At 45.7% G+C, this 25,280-nt stretch overlaps 1 protein-coding gene across 1 annotated transcript; it reads left to right on the top strand.

Annotated features, from left to right (window-relative positions):
• Positions 1-4,395: 4,395 nt before the first annotated feature.
• TMEM35A (transmembrane protein 35A) lies at positions 4,396-18,930 on the top strand. Its single transcript, XM_029607382.1, is given in 3 exon segments — positions 4,396-4,739; positions 4,741-4,773; positions 17,706-18,930. Coding segments are annotated over 3 exon segments (501 nt in total). The 5' UTR covers positions 4,396-4,652; the 3' UTR covers positions 18,087-18,930.
• Positions 18,931-25,280: the final 6,350 nt, after the last annotated feature.

The raw sequence follows: 25,280 nt of genomic DNA, 5'->3' as shown, positions 1-25,280 counted from the left end.
TCAGGCCCGCCCCCGACACGCCCCCCTCAGAAAACCCCGGGACTTACGCGAGTCCCGGGGCTCTGCGCGCGCCGGTAGGCCTATGTAAATAGGCACACCGGCGAGCAGGGCTCTTAAAATCCGCCCCAAAGTGTTTAGCAGTGAAGGGAGTGTGTTTTGCTATCCTTGAGGTGACACCGGAATTTGAATTTTTTTTTTTTTTTTGCATGTCCTAGTTCTGTTCTGCACCTGTTGCAAATCTTTTTATGATGATTATTATGATTATTTTATTGTAGTGTTATGCATTTTTGGAAAGATGATTCACAATAGAATATATTGATATTGGGGTAGATTTTAAAACCCTGGTGCGCGTAAATCCCAGGGTATACGCGTGTGGCCGGGCCTTGCGAGTGCCGGACCAATTTTCAAACGGGCCCGGCCATGCGCGTAAACCCTGGGATGCGTGTAAGTGTCAGGGCTTTAAAAGGGGGCGGTCCGGGGGGTGGGGCTAGAGGCGCCCGGTACAGCAGCCATTTGCCGCTGTGCTGGGGAATCACATGCCGGCAGGGTGCCAGAGCGTGCAACTTGCACGCTCTGGCACCCTGGCACCCTAAACTTAAAAAATTAGGGATAGCTAGGATAGGGGAAGGGGAAGGGAGGTTAGGGTGGGGGGGGGGTGGGGTTGGGAAGTTCCCTCCCAGTCCGCTCCTTAATTAGAGCGGACTGGGAGGGAACTGGGGAAGGGTCCGATGCGTTGCCACGCGTATTTGCAAAATTATACCCTCCGCTTGCACGCACATGTTATAAAATCGCACATGGACGCATGTACGTATTTTTTAAAGTCTACTCCATTTGTTTTATTACGTGATTGAATCGGAGGTTTCTGAAGTGTTCTTTATTTTTTACATGATATTGTGATTTATAAACTGCAATAAATATAAAATAAGTTAATATAAATAAGTCATTTTTATGTTGGCAAGTGCTTGAAGTAATAGAATTAAAACATTTTAAAATGTCCCTCATGCATGATGGCTGTTGCAGACTACTCAGAAATCCATTGCAGGGGTGCATGCTAAGGCACTATTTATCGATAAGAGTACAACTAGTGGGGCCTAGATCTGTATGTCTACTGCCCACCCTTGTTAACCTTGGGCCCCCCCAAAAAAATTCAGTTCTGGCTATGCCACTGGGCTGAAGAAAAACAGAGAGAGGCTGGGCCTGCCGCTGGAGCTCAGGCCGGTGGTGGCTGAAGAACAGAGAGGGGCCCCACCTGAGAGAGGCAGCTTGCTTGTGTGTGAGAGATTGCGAGCCTGACATGGGGGGGGGGGGGGGGTGAGAGAGCATGTGTGAGGGTGCTTTTGTGTGGGTGCCAGAGAGGGGGGAGGGACAGAGAAGGGGGGGGGGGGGCATTTCATCCTTCACCTCAGGCAGCAGATTGCCTTGAGCCGCCCCTGGCTGTCAAAGTCTCAGTTTATGAGGGGTTCTCCCACTTGTAATCTGTTTTCTCTTTCTCTCTTTTTTTCTTTCCATTTTGCCTTTGTCGCATATCTTCCAAGTCTTCTGCATTTTGCTGGCATTTTTTTTATGTTTTCAGCAACTTCAGCCTTCTGTCTCTGGTCCTTGCTCTGCCAACCTGAGGGAGTGTTGAAGCACTGCAGAGAGAAAACAGAATTAGACTAGTTTAGAAGCTATTGTCTTTTCAATTGGGCGCATAGCTCTGCATTTGAGCATGCCACACTCTGTCGGAGGGAGGGGGGTTCAACATATGCAACTTTTGGGTCAGCTGTGTTGAATTGGTGCTGTAAAAATAGTTGCTGGGCCGACCAATAGTGCAGGTCCTAAATTGGAGGGTAATTGAGAGATCAGAAAAATATATATATGTTAAAAAGAGTAGCCAGGGGGGAGGGGAATACCTGCAGTAAGAGCTGCTGCCGCTATCCCTGCATTATCCCTGATTGTGAACAGAAGCCGCTAGTTCCCACCAAGAGCGCTGATGTCGTCATAGTGCGGGGGCTACTTCAAGCCATCTCCAGTGGTGCGAGTCGCCGAAGCTGCACACCAAAGGGGAGATGTCCTTCGGGAATTTTTTCTTATTTGTTTTAGTACGGGCAAGAAACCTAAAGGAAGATCTGCTCTTACTCCCTCTGCTTCCACCCTGGTAAGAGGGCCTGTGGACAAACATTTGGTTAAATCGACTCTGTCCGACCCTATTGACTCGAGCAGGAAGGTTTTTGAAACAATATTGAGTCCTGGGGGAATCATATACTGCCTCCATTACCTATTTTAACCCTATCCAGGGAAAGGGATTTGTGAGTGTGAAGCAGGGAGAGAGGCTCCTCTGTCAGCTAGTGAGCCCCTAACTTGCATTTCAGAATTAACAAGCCGCACATTTTACTTTCAGAAATTAGCGCCTACCCAAAGGTAGGCGCTAATTTCTTCCGGCACTGGGAAAGTGCGCAGAAAAGCAGTAAAAACTGCTTTTCTGTGCACCCTCCGACTTAATATCATGGCGATATTAAGTCGGAGATCCCGAAGAGTAAAAAAAGTTAGAAATAAAAAAAAATTTTGAATTCGGCCCGCGGCTGTTGGGTCGAAAACCAGACGCTCAGTTTTGTCTGTGCCGTGGCTGTCAGCGGGCTCGAGAACCGACGCCGGCAAAATTGAGCGTTGGCTGTCAAACCCGCTGACAGCCGCCGCTCCTGTTAAAAAGGAGGCGCCAGGGACGCCTCCTTTTTTCCCGTTTTTACCGCCGGGCCTAATTTAAATACTGAATCGTGCGCACCGGCGAGTGGTGTTCGCCCGCTCTCCCACGGACTTTACTGAATCGGCCTGTGTATTTTTGTTGCTCTGGCCCATTTAGAGATTTTACTTGCTGACGAGATTAATAGAGCTGTTTAGGTAATAGTTGGCACGATATTTTCTGCGGCTCTGGATAATGCTTTCTTTTGGTTATTTCTTGTTTAGCATTTATTTCCCCCCTTTATTAAGTGGACTTTTGGAGATATACCATTATATTTCTGTCTGGGCTTTATCTTAATGAAGGATAATGACTTCTATATGGTCTATCTTTACCTTGCATATTTATGAAAGTCAATAAAAATATAATTTAAAAAAAGAGTAGCCGAGAGGGCAGTGCCCTGAGGTACACCTGCAGAAAGAGCAACCGGAGAAGAGAAGGCATCGCCTATTCCCACTCGCTGAAAATGATCTCATAGAAAGGATTTAAACCAAGATTCCTTCAGTGCAACTGGAATTGCCTAAGCAGCATCTGACTGCCCCTCTGTGAAGTGCTTGTGTCCTGCTGGCCACCTCAGATCACTAGACTTATGTAAGAAATACCAGACTGGGTCGGAACAAAGGTCCACAAAGCTCAGCATCCTGTCTCCGTTAGTAGCCAATCCAGGTCATAAATGACTTGCAGGATCCCAGAGTAGTCAAGGATCCTGTGCTGACCAACGTGGGCTTCTCATATTGCAGGACACAGCCCTGCTACCAAACCGAGGTCCCGGGAGAGATTTGAATGCTACTACGTGTCCTACCCTGATGGAATATTTTACTCCTTTCCTTATGCAAGACTGCGGACATTCAGGCCTTTAAAAAAGCTTTGAAAACTTTCCTATTTAAAAAGGAGATATTTCAGCTGGTTTGAGTCAACCTGCTGAAATATTCCTTTCCATAATATTGCAGTTGCCCAACTACCAATACTCTGTGCCCAATTACACGGAGCAGCAGTTACTATCATTAGCAAATTGCTGGGCAGACTGGATGGACCATTTGGTCTTTATCTGCTGTCATTACTATGTTATTATATAAGTATGGTACAACGGGTGCATTGATTACTCAGCTCATTTATTGCTGTTGTCAGTTTGTTTATTTGAATGTTTTTATCTTATGTATGTGTATTTTGTCAGAAGATGCAGGTAACAAATATTTTAAATAAAATATCTTCAGTTCCTTTCTCACTTAGCTATGTGTATATGCTTATCTTTTAAGAATTGGTTCCCCAGCCTGGTTGTTTCATACTTGAGACAATCAGATGGCATTTGTTAAGGAAGAAATGATTCTGGGGTCTACAATCTGTTTTCACCGCACAAAAGGCCAAGCACTCAATAGAAGCAATATTTAACAGCACACCCAGTGGGCATGACCTGGACGTCACAGTACAGAACAGGCACCTAAGGAATGTGGAGATTCCAGTTTTTATCACTTGGCTTTGTCACCACATCCTCACTGTAGGAGAAAGGAAGTACTATGCTAGCTTGCTAAAAATAAAACTGATGATGAAAGATTTTGGGATTAGGAGGGTCCTTCGTTCAGGTCATATCTTCCTTACAGTGTTTGTGTGCTGGCGTCATTAATGGTTGTGGTGCAGCAATTGAAGGATATGCTTTCATCTATGATTTTCTTCCTTTTATTTAGCTCTTTGCAGAAAAGGAGACAAAAAAAAAAAGGGTGTAGAGCACTCTACAGTTGAGAGAGGGGCGCTAGGACCCAGAGATGAGCTGACATAAGCAGGCAGAGGCTCCCATTCAGTCCGCCGTGGCTTTCAGACAGTGCCCACGTCCCCCTGGCTCTTCAATGCTGAGCCTGACTGCATTCTGCCCGGACAAAGCAAGGGAAGGAGAGCCCGTGCGAGCCCCACGTCGGCACCGAGTGACCTTTACGCGTCCCCCATGGCCTCTCCTAGGACTGTAACGATTGTGGCCCTTTCGGTGGCCCTGGGGCTGTTCTTTGTGTTCATGGGGACCATTAAACTGACCCCCCCGGCTCAGCAGGGACGCCTACAACGAGATGGTGAGTGCAGCAGCAGCCGCCAGGCTGCGGACACAGGGGCCGGGGGTGCTGGGCTGCAGAGGGGGGGGGGGGGGGGGGGCTGGGCAGGGCAGGCAGAGATCTGCCAGTGGCTGTATGAATATCTTAATGGTTAAAAAAAAAAACCTCCCAAAACGAACGTAAAAGGAGAAAAGGCCAAGGACAGGTGAAAAATAGCTCGGCCGTTCCCTTTCCCTGTAGTCAAGGTCAGTATTTTCAGACAGTGAAGGATGCCCGCAGAGATGGAGGGATAACGCAAAAATAAAAGCTCGGATACCGGATTTTGCTAGAGGGAAGTGTAACGTTCACCGGGAAGCTTCCTTAGGGTGAAATTGCAGCCCCCCTCCCAGCATGGTGATGGTAAAATAGGCAGCACTGTGCATATAAATGAATGTGTGCACAAGCTCAGGGCTTCTGCCCCTCCCGACGGATGCCCCCTGGAAATCCCCCAGTGAGGGGTTAACTGCAAAGAGGTAGATGCTAAGAGGAGGCAGAATAAAAGGCTCGCTCATACAGTCGCTAGACCAAAGCGAACCTCACTTCATGCGATTAGGTTGTATCCCTTGAAACAGCTCTCCAGCTGGGAGCTTACCGAGGGCATTAGAAGCAATGGCGCTACTTTCCAGCATTTTCTCTGCAGCTCCCTTGCCCCCAGCCAGAGCCCCGGGAGGTTGATCTGAATATTAATACACCCCAAAGACCTGAAGTGGGACGGGGCTCAAAGAGTGTGAATGTGAAACGTTTAGAGGTTTTCCCAATGGGGAAATGTCATTTTTGAATAAGACCCTGGGGATCTGTATGCCAGAGGGAGGAGGAGAGATTATAGGAGGACTTCTCTGTTATGCTCACCTTGTTCTTTCTCACCTAAACTTTACAATAGTGTGATGTGCTGTTATAGTGGGCTGTGTGCATTTCAGGGTATTTGGTTTGCAAAATGATAAATTGCAGTGATAAGGCCAGTTGGAACTGAGCCAGAGAGCAAAAACAATAAACCAAGCCAACATTTTACAGGGGGGGCTAGTGGAGCCTCCCCTTCCCTGCAAAAAAAGGAAAAAGAAATCTCCGGCTTTACTCTTACATCCTGGCAAGAAGGTTCCCCTTTCCTTATCCCATGGTTTCTTGAATTCTGTTACTGTTCTGGAAGACTAAAACAGTAACAGAATTCAAGAAAGTCTGGGGTAAGGAGTGAGGCCTCCTTAGTTGTGGGGCTGTGAAAGTGACGCCCCAGATCAGGGAGGCTCTGTGGTATTGCATCAGGAATGAGCAGACTAGATGGGGGGTTTCTCAGCTTATGTCCTCGGGTTTGCATGTCAACTCTATGAGGGGTACATCTTTAAAATTTGCAATTCCCTGATTCCTAAGAAAGGAGCGCATTGTAAAATGTACTTCTGGCAAAAGATGAGGGACCCAGAGCAGGTAATCACATTCAGCATGTCTTATGCATTTAGTTATTTTCTTGTCAGCTTCAATCTGGCTCCCTTAACAAGGGGGCTACAAAAAGAACATAGCAGCTATACCCAGAGGTCAAGGAATGTAATCATCAGGAAAAGAAGCAGGAAGGTAGAACTGAAAACGAGAAAACCAATCCTAAGCACGAGGATTTAGAAACAACTGGTGGGCAATTTTCAAAGCAATTTATACGGGTTAAAAGGGTAAATTGGCTGAAAATTGCCCATCTTCCAAGTGGTTAAAAATCCGTGCATTGTTCCATCAAGAGGAGGAGTTTCCAGGAGCATATTTAAGTCAATTGATGAATAAGTATGCACATACATTGTATGCGTACTTTACAAAATAGCCTGCAGAACAATCAGATCCAAATGGCTGTGCACATAGTTTGCACCCATGGCAATTTTCAAAGGAAAACTCCTATCTTTTCTTTGAAAAATAATGCAAAAAAATCGGAAGTAAAAAGTCCGTGCACCCGTGTCAGCAGTTTGAATCTTGCCCCTGTAAAACTGAAGAAGATTCGAAGTATTCTGAATGGGTGAGGGTAGTTTTAAGTGTAGGAGCAAGAAGAGCAAAAGACATGGGAGTGAAGAGAGGAGCCTGCCTCTGCCAGGGATAGCAAGAAGGGTCTGAGAACAGACAGGGGTGCTACCAGGCCCGACTGCATCATGAACACTGAACAGTGGCAGCCACCTACCGGGCGTATTCACTTTACTTCCCAGCCTCCAGCTCCATCCCCAGACCAGTCGTCTCTTTCCCTCCCTCCTCCCCCAGCTCAGTCCCAGGTTCTCACCTCCCTCTCTTCCCTCCAGCTAATCACTGGACTGGTCCTCCCTCTCTCCATTTTGATCCCTGCTCCTCTTGCCCTCTTTCCAGCTCAAAACGATGTCCTCTCTTGCGCTCCCTTCTTTTCTTTTTTTTTCCCAGTTATCTCATAGATGCAAGCAAATCCGATTCTCCCAGAGGCAGCAGATGAGGCAGTGATACCTTACCAGCCATCCCAGTTGCCTGCAGAGCATATGCACAGCTGCAGGGACTCCGAAAGAGCTGCGCCCCACTTCTGAGTCCCTTCACTTCTGACATGTGTGTCCCACTGCACATAAATAACGTGGTCCGGGCAGGTGCTGCAGGGGGAGAGGGAGATGGGCCACTTCACTCAATGCCCGCATACATGCATGGTGCATCCCTCTCTGGGCAACCCTGCTCTGGCTGGCTCTTCTTTGTGGGAACCAATAGCTCAGTCCTTGCTGTTAGAGTACCAGATTTTTGGCAGGCAGATCTGGGATGCTTGTTCCCATGGTACTGTTAGTGAGAGAGCTGCTTATATGAGATCTGGTGAAGCCTCCCTCAGGAACATTTTACCAGCTAGTCTCAAAATATGCAATGTACTGATACTTGAGAAACATTCTTAAATTGTATTCTTTTCTTTTTTTTTTTTTTACCCAAAGAATTATTAGTGACCAAATTTAACTTATTTGGTCTATGTCTTGCTGAAAAGGAAAATGGGCACCAGAAAAGAAACCCAAATCAGCCAAATTCAGCTTTCTGCAGAACATTTATCCTTCCTATGTGGGACATACACAGAGACCATAATATTTTGAACTGGGTCTCAAAATTTTTATATTGATTCATTGATATTTGCTTTCAGGAAATGAAACAAGTTTCCCAAGGGTGGGGTGTCACTGGTTTTTATGTTCTGCTTTCCTTCTCCATCTTTTCTCTCATCCTGTGTTCCATAGGGATCTGCATTCGTTTAAAACAAAAGTGCAAAATGCAACAAATAAGGCTAATTTGTTTCATTCATGGAGGCCTCAAAATGAATCGGAGGCCCCCCTGGATGAAACGAACCTTATTTGTTTGTTTTGTTTTAAACAAATGCATTGGGCCTAGATCTAGACCCGAAGTAGGGGGTCTTGCCTACAGCATAGGCCGAGGCCCAAAGCAAGAACCATGGCTAGGCCTGAGCGCAACATGTGGGTCTGAGGCCCAAAGCCAGTGCCTTGGTCAAGACCCTCTAAAATTAACAAAATAAAAACAAAACCTTACCTAATCTGTCGGGTATCCTTTGAAGGCTGGGTCCTGACACTGAGGCCTTGGCCCAGACACAGGCCTGAAGCCATGACCTGACTTGAAGGCCAAGGCCCATTGCCGAGACCCAACCTAGAGGCTGGGTCTCGATACCGGGTCTTCAGCCCGGACCCAGGCCTGATGCAGGGGCCTTGGCCAGGAGGCTGGGTCCTGAAGCCTGGGCCTCGGCCCGGTGTCAGGCCCAGGCCTTGAAACCCAGGCCTGGAAGTTCCTTTTCACGCATCCTCTTCTTTCTTCTTCCCGAAGCACAATGACCACGTCTGCTGTGGTCGCGTCGGAGTTAATTAACTCCGGTACGTTCACCCCAGCAGACGGTGCCATTTTGATGTACGGCAATTGTACATCAAATCACCACGGTGATTATACACTGGCCTAGTCCGAGCTGGTGGATCCCCATAAGACCAGGTAAGTGAGGGCTGGGGGGGAGGCATTCTGGCCCGGGCATTTTCCGTGAGGGTGGAAGGGAGGGCTCTTTTTCATTTTTTGGCTGTTTTTTTTAATTGCTCGATTCATTTTTTTCACATGAATGAAACGAATTAAGCAATCCACAAACCAAAATTCATAAGGGAAAAAACCTCCCAAAAATGAACCGAAAAACAAAAACACATTTTTTTTCCCTGTACATCCCTACTGTTCCATGTCTCTCTGCCTTTTTTTTTCTCTCTATGATCTTTCTGTCCTCCTTTTTATTTTCTTTTTCAGTTCTGCTTTCAGTCTGTGAATTCTTTGTTCCTTTCCTATCGCTTCTCCTGCCTCCTTCCCCTTTCCCTTTTTCTCCTCTTTCCTCTCCTGATTCCTCTCGCTTTCTTTTTCTTTCCTTCCTTCCTTCTATATTCTTTCCTTATCTGACTTCCTCTTTCACATTCCTCCTTTCCTTCCTCCTTCTGTCTCTCTACCCCCCCTTCTTCCCAGAGCACCAGCCCTGCAACAATTCCAATAGTAGAGGGTGGGGAGAGCCTGAGAAGAGGGTAGAATGCATGAAGGAAGGAGAAAAGGAGGGAAGAAAGAGGATGCTGAGAGGGAGGGGAGAAAGGAGAATGGATGTAGAAAGGGAGAGAATGCCTGGGAGAGGGGGAAGAAGAGGGAAAAACATTTCCAGGAGGAAGGGAGGCGTCATTTACCTCTAGATCTGGCCCTGAGGAAAGATAGGGGTCTAAGGGGCATGTCATTGCCCTGATACCAACGACAATCTTTTCTAAATCACAGCAGGCAATATCCAAGAGGAGACTAGCTAGAGCTCAGGTGCTAGGAAGTTATCCCCTCTCCTGAGAGCAGCCTCAAATACTCGGCGAATGGCGTCAAATTTTTTTTCTGAAAGAATTGAGCAAAAGAACTAGAGTCCAGGTTAGGGGAGGATTGCCGAGGAAGACCTAACTGAGACTGGCTTAAGCAAGTCCTCTACAATTTGGAAGAGCCTCTGCGGGCAGTTTCAGAATGTCAGGATGGATGAAAAACCTTCCTCTTTGATGGTCAGGGCACAGAGATTTGGCTAAGTCATCTTTAGATTTATGCCACGTCCTCTCCAGCTGGTGACTACTTCACTCAAGGGCACGCAGCTCTTCTGTGTTTCTGGGATTTGTCTTACCATGGAATATTAGGCAAGAAAATCTCTCAGTAATTGCAAATGAAGGCTCATGGTGCCATAACCCAGCAGATGCCAGTTCCTACTTCACTGGATGATTAAAGGAGCAGGAAGATGCTAACAGGACACAAAAGAAGTTTCCAAATATTGTAAAAAGAAAAGTTAATGGTACTCTTTGTGATGTGGCGTGTAGTGTTCATTTAAAGGCTGTGTTGATAAGGTTGTTAGAAAAGAGCATGGAAGATCAGAGGGCACTCTGTGAGAAATCTAAAAGCCATGGTTCCTGTAAAGGCTGTGTGGTGGAGTCTCTTTGTGACAGGATTTTACTATTCCTAAATACATTGGCATCATTGAAAAAGTAACGGAACCAGTTGCGTGATGTGCTTCTATGGTTCCAGTGACCAAACGAAAGGGGATGATCCGTGTGGATCTGGCAAAACTAAATAAAAATGTCAAAACGGAGAACTTCATCCCTTCCGTACTAGAAGAGATCATGCTTAAGCTGGCAGGACTGGAGGAGTAGCCTTCTGGTCAGAGCACGGACTGCAACCCAGGGAAGCCAGGGTTCAAATCCTGCTGCTGCGCCTTGTGACCTTAGGCAAGTCATTTCACCTTCTATTGCTTCAGGTACAAAGGTGGATTGTGAGCCCCCCTGGGGGCAGGGAAAACCCTACAGTGCCTGAATGTAATCCGCTTTGAAGTGCCCGAAAGGAGTTCTGTTCCCCAAACTTGATGCAACCCGTAGGTTATGGCAGATCCCATTAGATGGGGAAATTGCTAATCATATTCATAATGTCATTGGACATTACTGCTTCTGAAGATTCCCACTGGGCACGTCTTCAGCAGCTGAGATATTCCAGTGCAAGGTGGTAGAGTGACCTACATGGATGACATAGTTTGTGTAGGTCACCGTTAGGTAAGTGAAGAGAAGGTATAATGAGAAGCCCCTCTTAAGAGGATAAAATGTAAACATATGTAAGAAAGAGGGACAAAATACAATATGTTTTTTTTTATTAGTGTTACATATTATCTTAACAAGATATAATAAATGTATAGGGACAATACACTTAGCAAAATAATCAGTAATTCCTCTTTTTAACAATGAAACCACAAATAATAATTATAAGATACTAACACATAACACTCATAACTCACACCTTCAACTTATAGAAACATCGGAACCCCGATAGAGGCCCCATTGTGCTATTACCTAGCTTCCTCGGGGGGGGGGGGGGTATTTTAAATTGCAATAAAGATATTATTTGAATTTGTATTATAAGATCCTAAATTTTTACAGCAATTTCTGCAAACACATTTTTATAAAGTTATATTACATACAATTAAAGAGACTTTTTTTTTAAAATTTTGTTTTATGAAAGATGATAGAGTGGGGCAATTGAGTACATTTTTAGTCTAGGCTCGATAAGGGTCTGAACTGAATTGTTCTTTGTTTAGTTTTGTTGGTGCTTATTATGTATGTATATTTGTAAATCAGCAGAATACAGATTTTTTTGTAAATAAATAAGATGCACTGAGTATAACAAAAGAAAATCATTCAGCCAGAGTTAGTCAGATGGAATTTTAACATGTGCTGATCATGTCCTAGTCTCCATGAGACTGTGAGCTGAGGTAGTGGCCAGGCATCGGGTGCCTTGTAAAAAAGCGTGTTCTCTCTTGGCAATGCTACCTCCTTTACAGGCCCAGATAAGGCAAGGAGCCTCTCTTCTTGACAAAGCTGCTTGACTTTCCTTGGCAGAAAGCAGCAGCTGACCCATGTAATTGTAACCCCACCCGGCGTGCCTCTCCTGCACAGGTGGGTACACAAACTTATTTGTTACTCTTTGGGGCTGGAACCTCTCCCTGGCCAGCTGTTCTGTCTCCCTCACTTCCTTTCAGGTCCCGATGTGACAGGGGTGGTTTCTTCACACGTTTACTTTTGGTTTCCCCTGGGGACAATGTCTGTCCCTTTATGTGGGTGCAATGAGTGCAACATAAATAGTCTGGAGTCACTTCGGTAGTGTCCAAAATAAAGGTCTTTAAGTGCTGGTGATGAATGGCACAAAACTCAAACTGCAGCACCACAGAATTATCTTCTCAATTTCTTTACAGCATCTTTCCTCTGTCTGTGCAGGACTCGCTTGGTTTGGGAACCAGGGAAAACTCTCTCTCTATTGGATTAATTAAGCAGAGCTCCCAGATGGTCAGGGCAAAACCCCTTCCAGAACCGATAACGTGCAAAAGGTCCCTGGCACAGGAGTTAATTCTCCCTTTCTCTCCCCAGGGTGGTAAACGCTGGATGGGTGTTTCCAGATGGTGAAATGTTCCTTTACTCATGGTTAGGAGATCTTCTGGATTTCCCCTTATTTTACACAGTCTCTCTCGCAGGATGGTGAGGAGTCCTCTTGGAAGCAAGATGCTCTCTTGCTTCAAGACAGGAAGGAAGGGGCAGGAAAACTTCCTCCTGGATCTCCTAACAGAAAGTGTTCTTTCCCTCAAAAAGGAACAGAATCAAAATAGCATAGTCCCCTCCCCACCGCAGGTCACCACCACTTCAGGGGCGTATGGCGGCTCACACGCAGGGTTCCCCAATCCTTGTGAGCAGGAAAGGTCCAGGTGTCCAGTGAGGCTCCTAATAAAAATCTCAAAAATCCCTCAAAGTGCACCCAGAGGGAATCTCCAGCAGACAGGAGGCGGATACCCTCCCGACCCTGGTCAGGACCCACAGGCTGGGCTAACCTGCTTTTACTGACTGGGCCTGCAAAAACAACAAAAGTTAAACTTCTCCGCACCTCTGCACTCTCTGAATCCCTAAAGGGACTGCCTCCCGAGCTCACAATGAGCTCCTAAATAGCCTTTTTGGGGACTGCCGTTCCAGATTACATAAAAGGAGGAGCTGTCTTTGAATGGTACCTCCCACTGCTCTAAAACTTCTCTCTATAGCTTAACTTAGAGTTCACCCAGGTCTTATTAGTGGCAGTTCTGTGGTCCCTGTCACATAACCTTAAAGGTAGAACCTATCTCGTCATCGTTAACTTTCTCTCACTGGATTTAAACCTTGCACCTATGTTCTCTTACCAGTGCAGCCATAACTGAAAGACTGAAGAGCCTCTTTGCCCAATTTGGATCGCCTGAGGCCCTAACAATTGAAAATGGACCACAGTTCATCATTTTCATACCTCTTAGCTCAATGTCATCTGTCAACAAGTCTGCATTTTCTCTCAGTGAATGGAATGGCAGAAAGAGTGGAAAATGGTTCTTGATTCAACCAGATCCCTATCTTGCCCTTCTGAGTTACTGCACTATGCCAACAGAGCCTACAAAGGAGAGTCTAGCTAAGCAGTTAATGGGTCGAACTCTCCGCACTACTCTTCCATTACTATCAGTGCCACCCTGAGTCACAATGGTCTGATTTCACTGTCATGCTAAATACAGCTATTCATTTATTAAAATATGTATATGCCATGCATCGTTCTAGGTGGCTTACAAGCAAAAGCTATGAGACTTTCTACAATAGATGCCATTCGGCAAAATTGCTACTGGCTGTTATCCCCGGAGATGGGTTCGCCTCTGGATTGCTGGCGAGAAACTTTGGGTCAGGACGGCTATGGTTACTGATTCTTACTTGCTGCAGACTCTGGACAGCACATTGACCAGATGGATTTGATGGCATGGTCAAACCATCACTATTGAAGCAGATCCCGCACCAGTCCAATAGACTGTACCAGACTCCTCAAGTTCCTTGGAATCCACTCAAAGCTACAACCCACAGAATGTTGTGACCACCCGATCAGGCTGAATAACGAACCCATTATTAGACTGGATTTCTACTCTGGAAAGACAGCCAGGGCAGGATAATCCCTATCTGGTTCAGGGGGTATATGACAGTCTATTCATTGCCCTTAGAGTTGTTAAGAAATATTCAATTGTTTTCTAGTATATGAACGTGTTCACAATAGAAAAAGGAGATGATGTAATGTGGCATGTAATGTTAATTTAAAGTCTGTGTTAATAAAGTTGTTAGAAAAGGTCCTAGGACACAAGGGGAGGCTATGGGAAATAGTAAAGAAGTTCAACGTTCCTGTTAAGACTATCTGGCCAAGTCTCTTTATTACCATTTATTTAAAACATTTCTGAATAGGCTCCCCGTTCAAAAAGAACATCCAAAGCAATATACAAAACACATTTCAGAATTCAACAATACGAATAAACAGCCACATATAAACTTGTATGTTACACTTTTTATTTCAGAAATGACTAATGTGATCTGGTTTACACTAGAAAAGCTGGAAACTTTACACTAGAAAAGCGGGAAAGGTAACCCGGCTGGGATTGATTTTTTAGCTAGAATTCCAATGACAGATGTTCTAATAAGATGTACATATAGATATTAAAAAAGCATACAGGTACATATGTATGTCAGAAATTACATACATTTTTGGAATAAATATTATTTTGTTCAAGAGACCGTCATAGACAAATGAGTGTGCAAAGCTCTCATTTAATAGTGATAACCAACTGTGTATAAACCACTAAAATGTGCTGCCGCTCAAAATCTTTAATCATAGGTCTCATAAGTTCATCGAAGCTTGCAAAAAAAAGTTTTCTTTTTTTCCTTTATAAATGTGTACAAAATTCTTTAAACGACTGACGCTTATCAAATGTGGGCCGTTAAGACAATACTCATACATTGAATTGTATATACATTTAAAGGTTTTTATTATAAGATGTGCGCCCATGGGGGTCATGCAAGGTGAATGCAGGTGCTGCAGCTGCATATGAATGGCTCACGCCGCAGATTAATTAGTGACAGATTTAACAGGAACATTCCTGGTAACTTGCACTCCAGCTGGGTGTTTTCAGCAGTCTCACCAATGAATGCCCTGTGCATGCTTAGCTCAGACTGCATAGGCGTACATTTGTGGAGGAGAAGTATAAAGGAAAGGAGCTCTAGGAGAGGGGAGATGCTATTAACTTGTTTTTATTGGTCTTTGGACTTCCAGCTCAATCAGAACCACCCTCTGTTGGGCTACGGTGCCATGATGAACCACATAGGATTTCCCCCCTTCTCCAGAGCCCTGGGTCTTGAGTCTGAAAGCTAAGGGGCTTCCTCCCCACTCCTTCCTCAGGGGGCCAGGAATCAAAACCTAGGTCCTCCACAAGACTAGATTTGGGACAACAGTTGTTTTTTTTTTCTAGGTTGCTCAGAATATCAATTTATTTTATTTTAGCTCTCTTGCTTTGTTTATTAACCTCAAATATCAAATGATGCAGTCAGGACCAGGAAAATGTGGCAGAAAGATACAGAAATTGCCCCAGTTGTGTTGGCTGCCTATGGCCTGATTAAAAAGGATTTCCAGGAGCATCTGTGCACATAACACCTTATGGACTGCATTTTGGCACAATGCAAGTGTTAAGGGTATTAGCAGTAAGTTTGAGAGCCTGAGCTCATACTCGACATACCCTGGCTTACAAGTTCTGTTCACCCCTGGTAAGGTCTGTGCAGAATTAACCTACTTGAAGACATTGCCCTGTGAAATAAAATCAAGCAGAAAGGGGAAGTCACCAGCTGGAGATTCTGGGTTGCTTTGTTATTGTGGCCAAGGGGGCAGGGGGTGTGTGTGTGTGTGTGAATTAAAAAAAAAGGAAGAAAGGGTATTATTATTATTATAGGACACTAGGATTTAAACTACAACAGATCTATCAGGACTGAGCATGGGATCTGGGTTTGTTGCCTTCCAATGCAGTAACTGGAAGAATGCTAAAGGCTGTACCATGTAACTTTACCACATCTTTATCCAACAGCTTTGGAAAGTGTGTTTGCTCAGTTTTAAACTGTACCTAAAAGCAGGCGTCCAGTTGTATATGAAGACCCTTATTGAAGAGAATCCTCTCAAATACTAAATGTGCATGTTTTGAGGTTTAAGACCACTGCTTTTCACAATGCACTACTGATACTGATAGAAATACTAAGGTGGCCTGGTAAATATATTTTTGCATGTTTGGCCAGCTAGCCTTCTCCCAGTTCCAAGCTTCCCTCCCATTCAACTGCCTGCTTTCTTGAGAGGAGTGGGCTATAGAATTGAAGTTCCAGGGGCAGATTTTTTTTTTTTTTTTGCGGAAACCATGTGTTTCTCCACCTTATCCCCCACCACACTCCCCTCTGTGGCCCAGACAGAGTAGTGAAGATCCTCCAGCGGAAGACCGCAGCCCAGGTCTCCTTGATGAAGTGAGGGTGCCTGCTTCAGCTCGGGCAGCTCTCACTCTTTTGCAGTGCTTGAGGCTCCCTCATGGAGGCTGCCAGGATGGGTTCCGAGGTTTGAAAAGCAGGAGTCTGTGAAGTGAATACAGGCTTTCCCAGTAGATCTTTAAGGAAAAACACATATCTGTACTCTTAGCAGTCCTAAAGGCCTTGGGGACTACATTAGATTCAGTTTGGCATGAATCAATGTTCAAGAGCACATACAACCAAATTTGGATTTCTAGATTTTGCACTAGCTCTTTTTTCACAGAGAATACTAAACTTGTATTTACCTGGGATAAACAGATTGAATTGAAGCCCTGTCCTCCTGCACCTTACAAATACGTATTCAAGAGTGAAGGTTCATAGTCACGTAGAATCACACATACATGTGAAGGATTCTTCCATATATACAGAACATTTACATTGGCTGTTGGGGATTTTCCAACAGCCAATGTATGTTGGAGCATTACAGTTGGGGTAATGCTCCAAGCCATCACAGTCACTGTAAACAACAATGGGCAATGCATCTCCGCCCTGACAGGGCCTGAAAAAGTTCTCCATTTCTGTGGTTTGAGCTGGTGCACACCAGGAATCTTTCTCCTGCTCGGCCCTTTCAATCATCTTACGTGACCTCATCGGTTACAGCAGGCAACAAGCAAGGCCAAACAAGAGGGGTTTAAGAAAAAAATATATTTGTACTCTTGGGGTGTGTGTAGTGGGAGCTAACAAAACCGTATAACAGTGTATAATATGGATTTCCACATCCATGACATCAGGATTCTTCCATGAAACACGGGGCCAGATTTTGTAACCTACGTGCAGGCGTAGATTTGTGCGCACAACCCGGCACGCACAACCCGGCGCGCACAAATCTACACCCGATTTTATAACATACGTGTGCAGCCGCATGCATGTTATAAAATCGAGTGTCGGTGCACGCAAGGGGGTGCACACTTGTGCACCTTGCGCACGCCGAGCCCTAGGGGAGCCCCGATGGCTTTCCCCGTTCCCTCCGAGGCGGCTCTGAAATTGGAGCGGCCTCGGAGGGAACTTTCCTTCCGCCCCCCCCTTCCCCTCTCTAACCCGCCCCCAGCCCTATCTAAATCCCCCCCACCTTTGTTTTATTATTTACGCCTGCCTCTGGGCAGGCATAGGATGCGCGCGCCGGCCACCTGCCCACGCCCCGCCCATTTTTTCAAGCCCCGGGACATATGCGCATCACCGAGCGTATGCAAAATAGGCTCAGCGTGCGCGCGAGAGGGGTTTTAAAGGATTACGCGTGTAACCCTTTTAAAATGCACCCCACAGTGTTTATTAATCCATTTCAGTCCCTAGTATACTGCAGAAGAAAAATCTCAGGAAATCCAAAAGATAACAATAACATCATTTTCCCATGAAGTGTTGCTTTTTGTCTTCTTTTCTCTTTGTTTTTCTCTCCTTCTTCTCTATTGTCCATCTATCTCTGTCTCATACTCAGTGATTTGCAATGAACTCTACCTTCTTATGTCTCTTTGTTAATGTATTTTTTTTTTTTTTTTTACCATGGTTTGATTCCAGAAACGAGCGTACAAAAGCTACATCAAGGCCCTTCCAATGCTAAAGAAGATGGGAATTAGCTCCATTCTCCTCCGGAAGATCATTGGCTCTCTAGAGGTGGCATGCGGCATTGTCATGACTTTAGTACCTGGCCGTCCCAAGGATGTCGCCAACTTCATCCTCCTCCTGCTTGTACTGGTAGTTCTGTTCTTCCACCAGCTGGTGGGGGACCCCCTCAAACGCTATGCTCACGCCCTGGTCTTTGGGATCCTCCTCACCTGCCGACTACTGATCGCCCGCCAGCCTGACGAGCAGGTTGAGAAGAGAGTTCTCTCGTCTGATGGAGACCGGCAGTCTCATCGGAACAATATCTCCGAGAAGGGCAAGATGAAAGTTTCCTAGGTGTACATATTCAAGAGTAGGCGATATTCTAGGCAGCTGTCTCCAGAATGCCCAGTCTTTTTTTTTTTATGTGGTTTGTTTAAAAAGTGGTATTTGGAGGTTTGGGGGGGGGAGGGCATCCAACATACCTTATGCAGCCTCAAACTCGAATGCTGCTGAGTCACAGAAAAGGATTTGTAATGGAAACCAATTCTAACTCTCTCTTCTAGAAACATACCGTCTACTCTGGACTGGTCAGGATAGTTGTGCGACTGCTCTCTCTCTCCCCGCTGCAATGAAAGTAACATGAAGGAGCTGAAGTGACATTTTCTTCAGCTCACTAATTGGCTTGGTTGATGCTTTCACTACAATGATAATGATTACAAGAATTAATTACTACCAAACTTATGGGGAAGGGGAAAGAAGGAGCAGCTGGGTTAAGAGGAAAGATTGCTGCCTAGAGTAAATACATTAAAATCCCTGGAATTACTCTAATTTGTCCAAGTTGCTGTCTTGCTACAAAGAGATTTGCTAAAGCAACTGCAGGCGAACAAGAGGCCCATTTGTTACTTCTCAATTTCTCCTAACAGTATTATCTGATACTTTTTATTGGAGGGGGTGGAGGAGGAGGAAGGTTTGAACTTTAGTATTACACAAGTCACTTGTTTCCCTCATCCTGTAAAACCTAAGCAGACGTCTCCATGAATAGTGGATCAGCTAGAGCTGGAGCTTTAAAAAGCAGGTTCTGTGCAGAGAGGCTGTGCTCTGTGGCATTTGCTGCATAACTGCATTTTTTTTGTTGTGCTTTTTTTTTTAATGTTTTTTTTAACAGTTGGTTTGTTGTTATCTTGGTTATACTTTTTGTTGGTGGTTTGTTTTTTTTTTATGTTGAAAATAAATATTTTTTTGAAACTCATTGGAAAATCTGTCCAGTACTGATATATCTCTCTGACTAGAGCCATCAGAATTCAATCAGCACACATAGCAGTGCATAAGCTGAGCCACGTTACGAAGTGGTTAAGTGTAGCTAGAACTGAAGTAGAGTCTTGGGCAGAGGTTCCCAAATCTGTCCGACTGACCCCACAGCCAGTTGGGTTTTTGGGACATCCGTAATGAATATGCATGACATGGAGATCCAATACATGCAAATCCATATCATGCATATTCACTGTGGATATGCTGAAAAACCCAATTGGCTTTGGGGTCAGTCGGACAGATTTGGGAACCAGGGAGCTTGGGCCTACTCGTCACTATTATGCTGTCACTGGAATAGTGTTTTATTATACATTCAGAAAAGCCAGCAGCAACTAACACCACACCCAAAATAATCAATAGGAAATAATGATGTCTATAAACAAAAAAAGAGCTTTATTCAAGCAAAATGTTGTTTTTTTGAAAGGGACACATATAATAAGAGATATTATCATTGAGCAAAAAATTAATATACTCCTGTAATATGATCATCTGTCCCAAATGATCCTCCTGCCATGCCTAAGAAAATCAGAACTACAGATCCATTGATATGATGGAGTAAAATGAGGTTTAAATTATCTTTTTTTTGGTTGACATGGCAACCCTACTGAGGGCCGATGTGTGCCCCCAGAGCCACCCAAACCTATTGTCTGAGGAAGGGTGCATAGCACAAATCGCTGAGGGGAAAAAAAAAGAATCAAAAGCTTAGGATTGCTGTAAATTGGAGCAAGGTTTTTCCTGGGGCCACAATGAACATCGGCACTACAGTGCGTTCAGCAAACAGTGGTAACTTAACGAGCTGGTGCTGGCTGAGGGGGCCTCCTTTGCATCCTCTGCTGTACCTTTAGTGATCTCCCCTTTAAATACCGATGAGGCCAGACCATGCTTGACTCCTAAAACAGGAAGTCGGAAGATGAAATCAGGGTACCAGTGCTTACCACTTTATCTGAATGTATTTTTCTAGTCTTTTTTTTTTTTTTAACTCTTTATTTATAAATTATCAAATAAATTCACAAGCAGAATACTTATAAAATGAAAAGGATTTTTCTTTAGGATTATATTATTAACATCCTCAGGATTCTATAAGCGCACAAAAACGGGGGGAGATCCAGTTACAATACAAAGCAAAAGCACTGTGACTTAAACTAGAGCGTGGCTAATCATGAGTTAATGCTGAGAAAGGGAGCGAGTTAAAAAGATTCAAAGAATGCATATATAGCACCCGAGTATTTCATCAAACACATACAAGGATAATGTAGGGGGAAAAGCTGCCCCTGCCCCTTTAGGCTTCATAAGAAGAAACAAGCTCCTTTTCCGGGTTTTCTTAGAAACATCAGGGAACATTCGGACTCTGCAGTTCATAAAATAGTTCCATCTTTACCCTTGAAAAACATCTTTAAAAACTACTGCCTGCCAGGTTCAAGCACACAAGAAGTAATCAGAGCAGTGGCCAAAACAAGTTGGGCTGTCTCTGATCTCTCCAGGAACCCGGTTAAATGACTTTGATACTCGGGAAGGTAAAAGGCCCTGGAGAGAGGCAGGGCAGACCTTCAAACTTGTAGTAACCTACTTCTTCTATGCCTCCAAAGTGCATTTTTCTGTTCTGATTATCAAAGTTTACACCTGTAAGAAGCGTACAGATGCATATCCTCTTTACTAAATAAATATGCCCATGGAAATTCTGTAGTGTCCTGCCAGTTTTGCCAAGTCTCATTAGAGTTCTTTTTTTTTTTTTAACTTTCTTTTTATTAAATTTAAACATATATAATTCAAGAGCTTGAAATGAGAATACAATAATCAATCGAAAAAAGAACCTCTCAAACAATGCTGTTTGCCCAGCAATTGGGCAGAAAATAGATTATGACTAAGTAAGTCCCATCTAGACTGCCAAATTATGCAATATTATACACCCCATTGATCTCAGGCTTTTTCTTCGCTTTCTCACAACTAACGGTCGGTGCAAGAGAATTTGGTGCCCTAGGCAAACCTTCAGTCATGCACCCTTCATCCTTAACTTACCTACTGGCAGCAGCTCCAGCGCAACTCTTCTTGTTCTGGCAGTCTTGGCTCTCCACTACTGGGCCTTCTGCTGGTGGGATTTTGCTGCCCCCCAAATTTCGGCACTCTAGGTGACCACCTGGTTTGCTTAGTGGAAGCACTGGCCCTGACAGTGCTTCTGTGTTAATCTTATGCCTTTTTGAAGTTTGTAAAATGTTTTTGCCTCTACCCTATAGTGAGGCCCTTTCCATGCATCCCCTGGCAGAAGAACTGAATAAAGATGTTACAAATGTCAAGTCAGGCAGGGGTAAGGTTGCCAACTGCCCAGTTTTGGACTGGACAGCCAGGTTTTCAGATGTGCTGTACAGTGTGTCTGGTCAGAAGCACTGACCAGACACTGAAAATCAGGATTTGCAGGCGGCTCCTCCTCTTTCCCACAGCTTCCTGGTCATGGGGAAAGACAAAGCCATGAACTGCGCTGTGTCCCCGCCCTCTTGCCTCCTTTTCCTGTGTTGTGATTGGATGGGGAGAGGAGGCGGGGCACAGCTCAGCCCTCAGTTCCCAGTGGCTCAACAGTCTGCACCAGTGGCCCTCTGGATCCCTCCCTCTCCCTCACTGAATGATGGGCCAAGACCCGAGAGAGGGGCTGCAGAAAGCCAGCCAAGGGATACAGGAACAGAGGAGGGGAAGGTGGAGAAAGAGACAGTCACAGGGTGAGGAAAGGGGAGATATAGAGGGGACACAGAGAAAAGGCGAGGGAAAGGTCGATAGACACATGGGGAGCAAGGGAGGAGAGACACAGAGAGGGTATGGAAGGAAGGAAGGTCACAGGGAAGGGGAGAAGCACAACGGGAGCATGAGGAAGGAGGAAGGCGGGAGACGGGGGGGGGGGGAAGGAAGATACAGAAGAGGCACAAAGGAGACAGGGACACAGGAGGAAAGGAAAGAGGGAAAGAGAGAACGAGGAAGGCACTGTTATGGTTTGTGGGTTTGTGGGCCCTGGGTCGAGGTGAGAGATGGTACCGCCCATGGGGGAGGAGCCCTGTGAGTCTCACCATCCGGAGGCGAGGTCTCAGCTGCTGGGTGTACAGGCAGCAGGTGCTGGAGAGAGAGAGAGAGCAACACTGCCCACAGAGCGGGGAGTGTGGTAGGAGAGTCACACAGACACTGAGGTGTCACAGAGTCTGTGAAGTGGGGAATGCCAAAAGGAGGATTCCTCTGTAGAGATGACACGGCAATGGTCCGCAGAGCGGGGTACACCAGTGAGGGTCCTCAGTAGAGATGATTCGGCAATGGTCCGCAGAGCGGGATACACAGATGAGAGTTCCTCAGTAGAGCTGATATGGTAGTGGATTTAAAATCTAGCCCATAATGTAGCAAGCAGGAGCATATGGGGTTTGCCTATTAAAGCATAGCTATGTGTATGCATGTGAAGGGGCAATGCAGAGGTTCATAACAAGCCCCTTGCTGGGACCCTTGACTGCAGGCTCAGCATCCACCTTTTCCAGACCTCACAGTTTTGGTCCTCCTGTTGATATGCATGTTTCTGTGAAGGTACTCTGTAGCTTAAAGGGCAACACATAATATAGTCTGCATCTACTAGGTGGGTGCTAAGGAAGAACCTGCAGTGTCAAGGAGGTTACAGGAGTACATGTCACGGTGATAACTGAAGGAATGGTAGTGTATCTCACTACATCGAATGAACAGTGACAGACTGAAATAAATTTATGGACCTTCAGAATGGTCAGGAAGAAAAGACAAGGGGTGCAGAGCACGATGTCGTGACGTTGAGTCGTTCTTTCACCCACTGTTTGTACTAAGGTGGGTCAAGATCTTAAGCACAGCACTGCCAAGTAATACTCCAAGTACAGGGTTTCTTTCCATGACAATTCGTAAGTATGTGATGAGCCACCGTGCCCGGCTAATGACATACTTGGGCTGCAAGAACGCTCTATCACACGTAGTCTGAAAGGGTTGTTGAACCCTAGATGCTGAAGAAAAAAAGGCTTGGTGCCATTGTGGACATCCATTATTGTCAGCCCTAATGCATACACTCCATGTCCTGGCAGTATAGGGTTAGAACAGTGTGTTTCCATGTTCAGCAGAGCAAGCTAAGCACTTACCCTATAGTAAGTGTCATATTTCACTACATAGAAAACATGTCTGCTTGTAGATGTGTACATGTTGAGGCTGGCAAAAGTTATTATCGTAACTGGGGGAGACGTAGGGTTGGTGCCCACTTACAGTTACTGCATGACCATTTCCCTTTTGCATTGTGCATGCACTATGGGCCAGATTTTAAAAGGCCTGCGCGCAGAAAAAATGGCACTTACGCACGAAAGTAGCCGGCGCACACATAAACCAAATTTTGCATAGCGGTATTTGTGCGCGTAAATGACCCTGCATGCACAAAGCCACATGCATAAAAAAGGGGCATATCCATAACTTACGGGCTGTATTTTATAAGGGACGCGCGCACATATCCACCGGCGCATTCAGTCTATCTCACGCGCGTATATTTACTACTGCCTGCCTGTATGTGCAAGCGACTACTTAAAAGTGTCCTCAGTTGTTTGTGGTTTCCTGGCCTCATTGCTCAGGGATCCTCACTTCTGGAGGAAGGCAGAAGGTGCAAGGAAGAGCTTGTGGGGCTTATTGGTAAATTATTTACCTATGCACTGTTGATTTGTGTCTAATAGTAAGAGACTGCATCAGGAGGTGATTGATTTATTTATTATTTTTCTATACCAACATTTGATCTGAGATATCAGATCAGTTTGCATTCAGGTACTGTAGGTATTTCCCTATCCCCAGAGGGCTTACAATCTAAGTTTTTGTACCTGAGGCAATGGAGGGTAAAGTGACTTGCCGAAAGTCACAAGGAGTGACATTGGGATCTGAACGCTGGTCTCGTGGGTTCGTAGCCCACTGCTCTAACCACTAGGCTATTCCTCCTCTCCACAGGGAACAGCTATTGTGTGGCAGTTTGGGCATTCCTGTTTCTCCACATGCTTATAATAGCTGCATGGGTCCTCCGATCTATAAGGCTCAGAAGAGAAAGAGAGAGGAGAAGAAGAGTGCTGAGACTGAGGAGGTACCCTTTACATAGAGTTTACAGGACTCGCACACAATTTCTGGATCTGTCTAAGCAGAAAGTAATGCACAGGTTCAGATTTAATAAGGAAACCATACTGTACCTCTGCCAAATGTTAGAGCCTGAACTGCCACATACCACCCAAAGGGGCCATGCCTTGCCAGTACACATCAAGGTGACTACCGCCCTGGCCTTTTTTGCTACTGGCACCTTCCAAACACCGCTCGGAGTGACATCTGGAATCTCTCAGTCTGCCACCTCAAGGTGTCCAGAGCAGGTCCTGGCTGCCTTGCTCCGGAAAACCCAACACTTTATCTCCTTCCCCTTCAGAAGATAGGAACAAGAAGAAATCATGACTGAGTTCTATCAAATTGCAAGCTTCCCTCAGTCTTGGGAGCTATTGATTGCATTCACGTGCCCCTAAGGGTGTTAGGATTCGTGGGTTTGTGGGCCCTTGGCCCGAGGTGAGGGTTGGTACCACCTGTGGGGAGGAGCCCCACAGGTCCCCACTGTCGGGGGGCGAGGTCAGCTGTGGTAGGAGATTCAGTAGTATAGAAGAATGGAGCGTCCTGCATCACAGCCATGTGATGGTAGGTGCAGTAAAGGGAGTACTGTGGGGGATCCCGAGGAACAGGTGAGAGACACAGTTCAGGGAGAACCCACAGTGTACTCGCTGGAGTGGAGAGGCACGTACCAGAGCAGGGTTCTCCGAGAGAGAGAAGCGCTGGGCAGGCCCCGGGGAGCGCGAGACAGGAACTTCTGGAGGTCTGCAGCGGAGAGAGACCCGAGGGGTGGGGCTGTTCAGCAAGAGAGGCACCGGTATGGTGATGTAAGCTAACCCGCGGAGCGGGGAAGCCCATGTGAATCTTTGCAGTAGTGACGAAAGCAACCCCGGGAAGCGGGTGTTAAGCCCGTCGGTCGCAGGCGGCTGCAACCTCTCATGCTCACCTCTTTTCTTCCTGCATCGTCAATCCTTGGAAGAATGGCGGCCTCCGCCAACAACTGCCAACCTCCCTGACGTCACCTCCTTGCTGTATTTAAGCTGACTGGCCCTATGCTTCGATGAGTTAGCAAGGAGTTCCCTCGTTGCTGAATCCGCTCCATCCTTGGACATCCGGTTCCAGTTCTTGCCTTGGCGTGCGACGCTCTGG

The sequence above is a fragment of the Rhinatrema bivittatum genome, chromosome 6 (genome assembly GCF_901001135.1).
Source record: "Rhinatrema bivittatum chromosome 6, aRhiBiv1.1, whole genome shotgun sequence".
NCBI classification, from domain to species: Eukaryota; Metazoa; Chordata; class Amphibia; order Gymnophiona; family Rhinatrematidae; genus Rhinatrema; species Rhinatrema bivittatum.
The sequence above is the reverse complement of the archived record's forward strand: the minus strand, read 5'-3'. Positions and strand labels throughout refer to the sequence as shown.